Source organism: Rhineura floridana, chromosome 3 (assembly GCF_030035675.1).
Source record: "Rhineura floridana isolate rRhiFlo1 chromosome 3, rRhiFlo1.hap2, whole genome shotgun sequence".
Taxonomy (NCBI): Eukaryota; Metazoa; Chordata; class Lepidosauria; order Squamata; family Rhineuridae; genus Rhineura; species Rhineura floridana.
In genome coordinates this window covers 86,177,279-86,190,804 of record NC_084482.1, presented here as the reverse complement: position 1 = coordinate 86,190,804, position 13,526 = coordinate 86,177,279, and the positions used below count along the sequence as shown (strand labels likewise).

General features: G+C 41.0%; 1 protein-coding gene across 2 annotated transcripts in view; it reads right to left on the bottom strand.

The window, feature by feature from the left end:
* DOCK2 (dedicator of cytokinesis 2) overlaps positions 1-13,526 on the bottom strand; it is a 459,036-nt gene that overhangs the window by 124,806 nt on the left and 320,704 nt on the right. For both annotated transcript variants that reach the window (XM_061616811.1, XM_061616812.1), the window contains exons 30-32: positions 6,577-6,655; positions 3,021-3,121; positions 2,876-2,934 (exon numbers count right to left, since the gene is read on the bottom strand). In XM_061616811.1, the coding sequence (XP_061472795.1) occupies positions 2,876-2,934; positions 3,021-3,121; positions 6,577-6,655 (239 nt within the window). The remainder of the gene's footprint in view (positions 1-2,875; positions 2,935-3,020; positions 3,122-6,576; positions 6,656-13,526) is intronic.

Here is a 13,526-nt window from a genome sequence, read left to right as displayed (position 1 = left end):
TCCAGAAAAGTATACCACAAATCAGGAAGGGTACCACCAGGACTAGGAGAATACCAGTATAGTTAATGACCAGAGTCAGAAAAGCTATTAGAGGCAAAAAGCTTTTTTCAGAAAATGGAACTCTACTCCATTGAGGCCAAATAAAAGGAACACAAACTTTGGCAAAAGAAAAGGAAATGGACAATAAGGGATAAAAAAAGAATGTTAGGAACAGATTGCTAAAATTATTTAGACCAGCAATAAAAAAAAATTAAATATATTAGAAGTAGGAAACCAGTTGAGCTGGTGGTTGGAGCTTTTGATGACAAGGGAGTCAAAAGTGTGTTAAAGGAGGAAAAGGAAATTGTAGAGAAACTAAATAAATTATTTGCATCTCTTTTCACTACTGAAGATGAAGGGCAGATCCCTGTGCCTGAACTAACCTTCTTGGGAGAACTAACCTTCTTGAGAGAAATAGTGGTGACAAGAGATTAATTACTAGGTATAATTTACAAATTTAAAATGAACAAAAAACTAGGCCGAGATGGCATCTACCCAAGAATTCTTAGATGTGTAACTTATCCCTAAGATTAGCATCCATTCCTGAGTACCCAATGTGATATCAATTTTTTAAAGGGGATGCGGGGGTGGGGAATAGGTTGGCTAGCTTAATATCTGTTCTGGGAAAACTAGAGTAAAGCACGATTAATGACAGAATTAGCAAGAATATAGAATAACACATCTAGCTGAAGAAGGGTTTCAACATTTTGGACTTTTTAGTTGAGAAAAAACTGAGCAAGGGGAGTTGTAAAAGTTGTATAAAATTATACATGATATGGAGAAAGTGGATACAGATACTTTTTTCTTCCTCTTCCATAATACTTAAACCCAGTGTCATCCAATTAAGCTGAATATTGGAAGATTCAGGACAGCAAAAGAAAGTACTTCTTTACACAGCACATATCTGAACTATGGAATTTGCTACCACAAGATATAGTAATGGCCATTGTCAACCTGGATAGTATTAAAAGGAGGTTAGATGAATTCATGGAGGATAAGGCTACCTCCAGTACAGGAAATTGTATGCCTTGGAATATGAGTTGCTGGGGAGCACCAGTGTGTAGCGGTTGCACTCATGTCCTTCTTCTAGGCTTCCCAGAGGGATCTGGTTGGCCACTGTGGGAACAATATGCTGGACTAGATAGCCTTTGGTCTGATCCAGCAGGGCTCTTTAGGTTCATATATTCTAACATTTCGATATGAATAGTGAAAGAAAAATATTTTCAGTAACACATTTTCTCCCTGAAGATAAATAGGCAAAGCATGTATTAAACATAGCCTTTCCCCTCAGTAATAATAAAATTGTTTTTAAGATGTTCTTTAGTGGCTTTAAAAACATGCGTGGAACAGTAATCCTGTTCTTTTTCATTTCAATTGGATATTAAACAGTTGTTTTTACAGTTTCCTTTTGTTTTCTAATCTTAGCTGAATAGTAATTGGTACCCAAAGCAGCTTTTATTTTAGGAAAGAACAGACCCATCTGGATGCAAAAACAGTAACAATGAAAACCAATAAAAATACAAAATAATTTTCATTCACTAAATTACTTCACTAAATTTACTAAATAACACATCTATACAGTATTGTCCTTCTGGACAGAAATAAATAGGCACATTTTAGAGCCAAAGTTGTTATCTAGTGAGTAAACAAACAAGAAGTGACAGGACTCAGTGCTTGTTGTACAGAAACGTACAGTGAAGCTGTAATCGTATACACATTTACCTGAGAGTAAGTTCCATTGAACTGAATGGACATTACTTATGAGTAGACATGTATAGGATTGCACTCTTAATGTGGATTGGCACATTTAGTTTAGTTCATTTTTGCCCTCTTTCAGAAGCAAATATGATCTGAAAGAAAGAAAACATATTCTTGGCTACTTGAAGTGGTTACATCGGGACCACTATAAATTGTTGTTTCAAGGCAACTGCTTTCTTTTGGGACAGCTTATTTTGCACACAGTTATTGTGAGAAAAACATGAAGAGGCCAGAAAACACCTACCATGAATTATAATTATAACCTGGGCCAGCTCACAATTGATTTCCTATTTACTTTGGTGTAATTGAATCAAGACCAAGCTTAGATTTTTGAGCTCCACTCCCCCCCCCACTTCACCCCCACATGGGCTTGGACATCCAAATATTCTTTAATTTGAGTGGGACTTGGGACTCCAAATCAGCCGTCTGATTCTGAATAGAACACATTAGTCCTGAATTGCATTTGTATGAATAAAGCAAAAGGGAATGATACTGTAATAAAGGGTGTAAAAATTCTAAATGAGAGGAACTGTTTATGCAGGTTTCTTTTTTTGCTAGATATTGATAAATGAAAAGCTGCAGTGCCAGACCGATATTTGCAATCTGGAGCCAAATTACCAAAACATATCTCACTCTCTATGGACAAGAGCTATTTTGTTTCCTCATATCCAGGAATGGAGACTGGAGGCAGGAATATAGTGCCCCCCCCCAGTCTGGCAACTGATATCCAGAGTGGACTAGTTCAATTTGATCCACATGAAGGTCAGCTTCCATTGTGTTTGCAATGAATCCTGCTCTCTTTTGCTACAAATTGAATTTCTCTGGTTTCCCATCTTTGCACCACCAGGGTAATCTCTTCTCTTTTCTTCTTCCTTCCAGTACTATATAAATGCTGGATAGCCTTGCACATTTAGAAGGTTTTTACACCATGCACATCCCGACAAACATACAAACTGCAGGATGCAGGCATTTAATAACATAAAAAAACCAACCAAATATAACTTCTGATCTGATCTTAGAAATATTCTTGAAACAAGGTGTTCATTGAACATCTGTGTTCCTGACTGCAATAACTTACCAAGTTTGTACCACATGTCACGAATAGCAAAGCCAATTAAGCGTCTCATGTCTCCATACCTGTAAGAAAATACAGAAGACACTTTATCAGCTTTGTTGTATGAATGAAAATAAAATATAGCTTTCAACTGATTAAAAAGACTTACTTATTCAGGATCTTTATGCACTTTGCATGGGAGAATTGTTCCAGCTGCAAGGAATCCTGGGTGATAAAAGCCACTGCAAGATGAAAATAGTTGTTCCACAGCTGTAAATTAAGCAGAAGACAGAACCGTGAATAAATGTAATGGGTTTCACCTAAAATGGAAGGTGGTATTAAGCTGTGTGAAACCTAAATAATTTATGAAGGCAACCAGCAGAAGCAGTGCAAGGTTGGGATATTATGCAACGTTACCTTGCAATTAAAATAAAGGCAAGAGTGTGATTTTTATACCCACTGGCCTACATTCCTTCTGTAGCATCAGGAGATTCATATGGGGTTCATTAGCTAATAACAATAAACCACACGTTACAGCAGTGCCTGTGAAACTCTGCATATCCCGAGTTAACCGTAACTCCCCAGATCTAAACAACAAATGTAAATATAATGTGTTATATGAGCATAATACGTTAACCACAGCTTTGCGAAAACTCCCCATGTTTTTGATTAAATTAACCTATCCGAAGAAATGTAAAATATGGCCCAGTATAACTTTTATTTATGTCAAGAGCTCTAAATCCTGATGGTCTCATTTTCATGGCAAAAGGAAGGCCAGGCATCTCAGGGCTCCAGGCAGACAGGAAGGTGAGGCAAGTTGGGAGCACCACATTGGAGAGGGCCTTAGGTGTGGGCTTCAGGATCACATTAATTAGCCTGCAGCTGAAGCAGAACGTGCAGCTTGTCTCAACAGTGACCTGGAGCAACAGGCAGATCTTTATAACCTGAGCTAGGTATTTATTGACTAGAGATCCCATTCCCTGAATGCTACATCTGGCCACTGCAAGGGCCAGTCCTTTCCTCTACAGCTGTTGGCTTCTTCTAGGCTCTGAGGTTACAGGCTGTGGGGATATCTTATCAGGGCTCTCCTGGTCTTCAGAGGAGTCTGGTGCCAAAAGTATCTCCTTGGTTTTCAGGTGACAGTGGCTCTTTATGGGACAGACTAGGAAATGAATACATCTCCTCCTTCAGACTGCCACCAGAGAAGGACTCTGCCTTCAGGGATTCCTTGTCTGGGCCCATGACATCTACAAGAAAATTAGTGCTACAACTCATGCCCAGCTGAATCAAACCTAGATATTTCAAAGGTAAGAAGAAATAGTAGAATCTGAACTGACATTTTTGCCATTTGGGAGAGAAAGCAAACTCATAGAAGGAAGTTGGTTTGCATCAGGATCCAGGAATGCCTGAAATTGCTCGAAGCATTGGTCTGGCATTCTGCACATTCAATTCCAGGTTTTCAGCTTCATGGCTCAGACAACTGGAAAGAACAAGGTCAATGTCTGGGAAGTACCAGCTGACGGTAAGAGGCAGTGGTCAGTGCTGACTTGGCTGGAGTTGAGGAGCACAGAGACATGAAGACAAGGGGATGTTTCCAGCTTCAACACTTGAAAATGGGCTTAAAGATCTTCCCAATACTCCAAACTTAATAGTTACTTTCAAGTACCCTGTGCTCTTCTTATCTGCTATCCTTCAACTCTAAGAGAGAAAACTGAGCCAATTTTGCCCAAAAGCAAAGAATGAAAGGCTCCCACCTTCATGGGAGTGCTGAGCTTCCTTCTTTGTTTGCTGATAAAGCAGAAGAAAGCCTGTTGCAAATTAGTGACACACTTTATGCGGGTTTGATTCATCCCTTATATTAAGCATAACATGGGACTCTACTGTATCCATTACTTCACAGCTTTGACATCATCATTCAGTTTGGCGTTGAGCAACTCACTTTGAAGCTGGTCCTGCAGTAATGCCCCTACACCAGCACACCGAGGGGATTATATTTAGCTGCTGTCCACCTCTGTGTTCCTGTTTTCTGTTTTCGAACATAATGTTGCAGTAATTACTAGAGAGGATAGGATCACACTGCTTTTGCACTTTTCCTGTCTCTGAAATTAGCATACTTACTTCTTTCTGGGAAACTGTGTGACAAAAAAGATGGCTGTCTCCATGTTCTCATTAGAGCTGCCATCTTTTTTTCCACATAATTCTCCTGTACGGCTAAAGGAGGTTGTACAGAATAAAGATGGCTGCCCTAGTTTCAGGTTTCAAACACCTATGATTTTGCAAAATGAGTCTGAAGATTTTGTAAATATACACATGAATAGTTACCCTTATAATATTACTATTTTTAATGTAATCAATTATAACCTACATGAATGGGAGAAGGATGAGTGAATATTTTGAAAGGTGGCTCTGCAAGGCTGCCAAAGAAGGAAAACAGGTTCCAGTGGCTGATGACTATCTCAAATAAACAGGACTTTGTTTTAAATCAAATATGAGATTAAAGGAAAACAACATACTTGGACGATGAAATGGCACATTCCAGGGCAGTTGTGCCCATTTGCCTAGAGGCATCTGATAAGGCCAGAGATTATAATGTTTGGGTCACAGAGCCAGAAAAGGGGTGTGCAATCCAAGAGAATATTTGCAATCAAGGTGTCAGTCCACTTGTTGTGTATCAAGAGATTGAGGAAAATATAAAAATATTTTTTGGTGAAAACCTCTGCAGCACCCTAGGCGCTGTGGGAACCTTCCACCATAAACACTCTTCATCCATCCCTCTGTGCTACTAGACTGGTGATCTAGTAAGACAGGGCAACCATCTTTGGTAACTATATCCCCGCAGAGCAGGTGTGAATGTGTTGTGCATCTGAGAGCACTTGAATAGATGCAATGAAGAAATCATTTCTGAAAACTGGTATTTTTGCCTGAGTTTATGGGCTCCCCCTCCCCAAACCCAAGTTGCATTCATGACACAGTTATGTCACTTCATATCATACCACCACTTCCAAGGCACTTTAGACACATTTTTCAACATGTATGGCAACTGCCAAATTTTCTACCTGCTCCAAATAGCTTGAAACTAAGGAAGGAAGGAAGGAAGGAAGGAAGGAAGGAAGGAAGGAAGGAAGGAAGGAAGGAAGGAAGGAAGGAAGGAAGGAAGGAAGGAAGGAAGGAAGGAAGGAAGCCCACCTCAAAAGTACCAGGACTACATACCAATAGTGGGTGGGGCCAGAAGCCAAAGTGGCAGAGCTACAAATGCAACTTTTACCTTTGCAAAAGCAGGCTACATTCCAGCCAAAAGTATCAGAGGAGTGTGTGTGTGTGCACGTGTACACACATTTAGAGGGTATGGAGCAGGATCAGTGAGAGGTGTGACCCATGTGTGGATAGGAGATAGTCCCAAGGACCAGACAGAGGGGCCTGGAGGGCTGTATTTGAAACCTCAGCCTGAGGTTTCCACCCTTTTTTATTTTGAGTATTTTGAGATCAGAACTTTCAACATATAAAAGTATCAAACTGCAAACATTACAGAAGTCAAAAGACCAGGATGGGCCCAAAGAGACAGAAAACACACAGATTAATCTTTTCCTGTGATGACTTTTATCTGCCAGATATACTGTGATCACACAAACAGAATATAGATACTGAAATAAGTAAATGTGAAAACATATGTTTAGGTGGTGGTGTTTTTTTAAATATCATATAAATAAAATGAGACAGCTACTCACTTGTTCTTCAAAGTTCATGTTTTCCAAAAACTTCTGGTTCATAGTCTCAGAAAATTTGTTGATGGCTCTCAGAAATACTCTAAAGAAGTAAAATAAAATATAAAAAAGTAGCCCAAACATACATTGGAATTTTATAATCTTAGCTAGTATTAAAGCAGAACTGAAGATAAAGTATAAATGATAAGTAGTCATAAACCCTAGAATACAATTTGCTTGCAACAGCATATAATTAATAGTACATTATACAAAGGAAAAGCATTTCTTTGAATGTTTGGTATGCAATATGTTCTAATTAGTCCTCGCCACAGAAAATAAGACCATGTCTTTTTGGTCTGCTGCACAACTACAGTTTGTTCTTGTGAATATAGCATAATAAATCTTTCATATTTAAGTTGCTTCCTAAGACATAGCTATATAATATTAAAGGATGGGAAGGTTTTGTAAGTGATCAGTCAAGGAGAAATATTAATTTCTTTAATTATATAGATTGACTCTTAGCTCATTAGAAATAACCTCCTACATAATGCCTAGCAATATGGAATAAGTGCAGCTATTAAATTATCCTATTCATTTACCACTTTCTGACTAGCTACATATGATGCCACTTAAATGTTTTGTGCAAAAAACGCACCTAACTACAAGTAATTATACAGAGAGATAGATATGGAGGTCAGAACCGGAACTGCTTTCCTGAAAAGACATGATAGCTTATTAAGACAAAATATTTCAACACCCATTCCATCTTATTAATAGAGATGCTGTGGCTTCTGAACAGACCCTTACCTAACATTGATTTACATGTTACTCCTGAAGCTTAGGAAAAATTGGGGAACAGCCTTCATAAGAACATAAGAAGAGCCTGCTGGATCAGGCCAGTGGCCCATCTAGTCCAGCATCCTGTTCTCACAGTGGCCAACCAGGTGCCTGGGGGAAGCCCGCAAGCAGGACCCGAGTGCAAGAACACTCTCCCCTCCTGAGGCTTCAGTGGAGCTATAGTTAGAAAAAACTTGGAAGGCTTGTTGCAAGCACCAAAAAGTACTTTGGATCTTAGCAATACTTTTTAAAGTAAAGAAAACACAATTTAATTCATTTACATTAGTCACTATGCTATTTTCCCTTTGGTGGCTCTGTAAAATGTATACACACACACACCCAGAGGGGTACCAGCTAGTACATGATTAGCACACCATGACAGGCTCCCCTTGCGATATTGCTTTTTGTTACAATAAAACTGATCAAGTGACTGCATGATATTGCTTTGTGCTACTGTGAGTGTACTGCCTTGTGAAGTGTGCTGTGCTATGCAAAGTTGTACCAAACGATTTATCATTTCATATGGTTGGTTTTACAAGGACTAATACTGGGTTCCTGATTATCTTGATTTACCAGTTAAACCGTAGTATCCAACACCAGCCCATGGCTACACTCATTCCTATATAAACCAGGAGGAGATTCATTGTGAAAGGCACAAAAGGATACTGAAACTGTAGGGGAGTCCCTCAAATCTTTGGCTAGATGTGTGCACCATGTGGCTGTGCCTTGGTGATGCTTTCTCACTTACAGGTTTAACCAGATATAGTGGAAGGAGAATTTTAGTTCTTCCGGGGAGGCCCAGAACCTTCCCAAAGTAAGAAGAGAGGTTCATGTTTTGGCAATCTTCACACTCACCTCTTATATGAACTGCTTAACATCTTGTCACTAAGACTATTACTATACAATAGGGCCACTCATTCGGCGGGTTATGTTCCAGACCCCTGCCGAAAAGCAAAAATCGCCAAAAAGCAGCACTCGGTCAATAAAATGGCGCCCAACACGCAGCTGCTGACTTGTCATGCCAAAAAAGCAGAACAAGTGCCATATGAGTGGGGCCTTACTCTAATTGAAAATTGCTGTATTAGCGGAACGCCGAAAAGCAGGCCACCAAAAAGCGGGGCCTGACTGTAATGTACGAGCAGGGCTTTTTTCACTACTGGGTATATCAGTGAAATAATACTTGTACTATTTCAAGGGGGGAACGTAGGATGTGCGGCACCCCATAGAGCTTAAATTTGGCCCAACTAAAATTCAACCTTCCCCCTCCAGGATGCACACTTTAACATGGTGAGGGGGTTTGAAAGTGCTGAAGAAGCTGAGGGCAATGCCATCAGGAGTCTAGACCAAGAGGCTAGACTCCTAGCAGGGGCACTCAAGGTGGAATGGTCAAAGCTGAGACACCAGACTAAGATGAATCCAAACTCAGAGGAAGGCAATGGTAAACCACCTCTGAATATCTCTTACCACGAAACCCTATGAACAGAGTATCCAAAATGCAACACGAGATAGTGCTGGAAGATGAGACCCCCCAGGTCAGAAGGCACTCACCGAGCTACTGGGGAAGAACAAAGGACAAGTACAAGTAGCGCTGTGACTAATGACGCAGCTCGCTCAAAGCCGAAAGGAAGCCCAAAGGCTGATGCGCACAGATGCAAATGGAGAGTCCCGAGTTGTACAACACACACAATAGGAACATGGAATGTGAGAAGCATGAACCAGGGAAAGTTATAAATTGTCAAGCAAGAAATGGAATGCATCAACATACTTGATGTGAGTGAATTAAAATGGACGGGAATGGGACATTTTCAGTCAGGCAACTACAAAATATTTTATGCAGGAAATTAGAAATTAAAAAGAAATGGGGTTGCTTTAATAGTGAGAAGTGATGTAGCAAAAGCAATTAGGAGCTACAACGCAAGGTCTGAGTGAGTGATATCAATGAGATTAAACGGAAAACCTATTAACATAACCATCATCCAAGTCTATGCTCCAACAGCAAATGCAGAAGAAGAGGAATTGGAGAGATTTTACGCAGAAGCACAGGAAAGAATTGATCACATACTAAAACAAGATGTGCTTATAATCATGGGAGACTGGAATGTGAAAGTAGGGAACAGAGAAGAACTAGGAATTGTGGGGAAATGGGGCTTAGGAGACCAGATCCGCAGCGTTGGGGTCATTTTAGACTCCCAGCTGTCCATGGAGACTCAGATTTCGGCAGTGAGCCAGGCAGCTTGGTACCAATTACATCTGATACGAAGGCTGCAACCCTACCTTCCTGTTCATCTGCTCCCACGGGTGATACATGCCCTGGTCTCCTCTCGCTTAGACTACTGTAATGCGCTCTACGTGGGGCTACCCTTGAAAACGGTCCGGAAATTACAATTGGTACAAAATGCGGCGGCACGGCTGATTAAGAACAGCCGTCATCGTGATCACATCACTCCAGAGTTAGTAGATCTACACTGGTTGCCAATTGTTTACCGGGCCCAATTCAAGGTGTTGGTCTTGACCTTTAAAACCCTATACGGTTTCGGCCCAGTTTATCTGAAGGAGCGCCTCCAGCATCACCAATTATACCGCCTGACGAGATCAGCCACACAGGACCTCCTCTCGGTTCCACCAACTAAAACAGCAAGGTTGGTACGGACCAGAGAGAGGGCATTTTCAATTGTGGCCCCCACCCTCTGGAATTCCCTCCTGTTTGATCTTCATCATGCCCCCTCCTTAATTGGTTTCCGCCGAGCCTTGAAGACCTGGCTATTCAGGCAGGCCTATGGGATTTCTGGGATGGGTTAGTTGTTAACGTGTTATTAATTGGAAGAGTGGGTTAGATGATTGATGGTCTTATCTATTTTATATTGTATTTTAGTGTATTAACGTACGTTGCCTAGAGTGGCCGTTAATTCGGCCAGATAGGCGACTCAGAAATAAAAATTTATTATTATTATTATTATTATTATAAATGAAGCAGGAGAAAGACTTATTGAATTCCATGAAGTCAATAATTTGTTTCTTGCAAACACATTTTTTGAGCAACTGAAGAGATGACTGTACATGTGGACATCACCAGATGGTCAATATAGGAATCAAATTGATTATATAATTGGGAGCAGAAGATGGGTAAAAATAAATGGAGAAACAAATAAAACCGACATGGTAGTAGGTGTCTACTACAGACCCCCTGGCCAAGAAGAGGTGGTAGACGAGGCCTTTCTCAAACAAATCTCTGAAATCTCAAGGAGGCAAGAAGTAGTAGTGATGGGGGACTTCAACTACCCGGATATCTGCTGGGAGACAAACCCTGCGAAGCACAAAGTCTCCAACAAATTCCTGATGGGCCTTGCTGATAATTTCCTCTTTCAAAAACTAGAAGAAGGAACAAGGGGATCGGCAATCCTGGACCTGATCTTAACTAACATGGACGAATTGGTCATGGGAATTAAAGCGGTCGGTACCTTGGGGGAAAGTGACCACGTAATGCTGGAATTTGTGATTCTGGGGAAAGCCAAAGAAGAATATAGTCAAACATGGACCTTGGATTTCAGGAAAGCCGATTTTAGCAAGCTCAGGGAAATGATGGGTAGGATCCCGTGGCTAGATAGACTAAAGAAAAAAGGAGCCCAAGAAGCGTGGGAGTTCATGAAGAACGTATTACAAAAAGCGCAATCGCAAACAATTCCAAACAGAAAGAAAAACGAAAGACATCGGAAAAAGCCAATGTGGCTACACGGAAGACTAGTGGAGGAGGTAAAAGTAAAAAAGAGCATGTATAAAGAATGGAAGGAAGGACGTATCACCAAGGAAGAGTACCGACGAGCGGCTCGGGCTTGCAGGAATAGCATAAGGAAAGCTAAAACCCAGAATGAGCTGAGGCTGGTGAGGGAAGCGAGGAACAACAAAAAGGGGTTTTTCAGATATGTTCGAAGCAAGAGAAAGACCAAGGAAAAGGTGGGACTGCTGCTCAATGAGGATGGCAAAATGTTGACAGATAACAAGGAAAAGGCAGAACTGCTCAACGCCTATTTTGCCTCCGTTTTCTCCCAAAAAGGGAACAGTGTGCAACCTTGCATCGGTAGCAATCTCAGGAAGGGGTCGGGATTGCAGTTCGAGATTGATAAGGAGATAGTCAGGAAATACCTAGTTAACCTAAATGAGTTCAAATCTCCAGGGCCTGATGAACTGCATCCCAGAGTATTGAAGGAACTTGCAGATGTACTCTCGGAACCTCTTGCCATCATCTTTGAGAAATCCTGGAGAACGGGAGAGGTGCCGGAGGATTGGAGACGGGCAAACGTTGTCCCACTCTTTAAAAAGGGTAAAAAAGAAGATCCGGGGAACTACAGGCCGGTCAGTCTGACTTCAATACCGGGAAAGATATTAGAACGGATAATAAAAGAGTCCATTGGCAACTATCTAGATGACAATGCTGTGATTAGTAGGAGCCAGCATGGGTTTGTCAAGAAAAAATCCTGTCAAACTAATCTCATCTCTTGTTTTGATCGGGTCACTAGCCTAGTAGATGGTGGAAATGCTGTAGATGTCATCTATCTAGATTTCAGCAAAGCGTTTGACAAAGTCCCCCACGACCTTTTGATTAGCAAACTGGTCAAATGCGGACTACATGGAAATACTGTCAGGTGGATTCACAACTGGTTGGAAAACCGTACTCAAAGAGTGGTCGTCGGTGGCTCTGCTTCGGACTGGAAGGAGGTTTCGAGTGGAGTGCCACAGGGTTCTGTCCTGGGGCCGATACTCTTCAACATTTTTATCAATGACTTAGATGATGGGGTGGAGGGAAGCCTTATGAAGTTTGTGGATGATACGAAACTGGGAGGGATAGCTAACACAATGGAAGGCAGGAATAAAATCCAAAGGGCCTGGATAGACTAGAAAATTGGGCTGAAATTAATAAAATGACATTCAATAAAGACAAATGCAGGATTCTGCATTTAGGCCACAAAAACAAAATGCATGGGTACAGGATGGGAAATACCCGGCTTAGCAGTAGTGCGTGTGAGAAGGACCTTGGAATTGTAGTGGATCGCAAGTTGAACATGACCCAGCAGTGTGATGCTGCGGCAAAAAAGGTAAACGCGGTTTTGGGCTGCATAAACAGAGCTATAGTTTCCAGGTTGAGGGAAGTAATAGTCCCACTATATTCTGCATTAGTCAGGCCTCATCTGGAATACTGCGTTCAGTTCTGGGCGCCTCATTTTAAGAAAGATATAGACAAGTTAGAGCAGGTTCAGAAGAGGGCGACGAGGATGATAGCTAGTATGGAGAACAAGTCTTATGAGGAAAGGTTGAAGGAACTTGGCATGTTCAGTCTGGTGAAGAGAAGGCTGAGGGGTGACATGATTGCACTCTTTAAATACCTCTTTAAGTACCTGAAGGGCTGTCACATAGAGGAGGGTACAGATTTGTTCTCTGCTGCCCCAGAGGGTAGGACTAGGTCTAATGGTTTTAAGTTGCAGGAGCGTAGATTCAGATTGGACATTAGAAGGAACTTCTTGACAGTAAGAGCAGTTCGGCAATGGAACCGACTGCCTAGGGAGGTGGTGGGATCCCTTTCGCTGGATGTCTTCAAGCAGAGGCTGGACAGCTATCTGCGGGAGATGCTCTAGCTGTGGATTTCCTGCTGTGAGCAGGGGGTTGGACTCGATGGCCTACAAGGCCCCTTCCAACTCTATGATTCTATGATTCTATGAGGTTCCATACTTTCTGCGAAAACAAGACCAGGAGCAGACTGTGGTACAGATCATGAACTGGTCATATTGAAAATCAGAGTAAAGCTAAAGAAGAACAACAAAAAAATCATAATGCCAAAATACAATTTAAATAACATCCTAGAAAAATATAAAGATCAAATAAGGAACAGGTTTGAGGCTTTAAACTTAGTTGACAGAGAACCAGAATAAATATTAGGCAGGTGCCATCTCTGCTATCTTTTCGGCGCCTTTTGAAGACTTTCCTATTCCAACAAGCATTTTAAGTTGAGACCTATCCCAGTCTGTGTCTGTGTTACAATTGCTTTTAATATGTCTTTTAATTTCTTTAACCCTTTTTTTAAAAGATGTTTTTAATGTTGTTTTGTTTTAATGTATTTTAAGGTCTTTTTATGATGTTTTAAGATC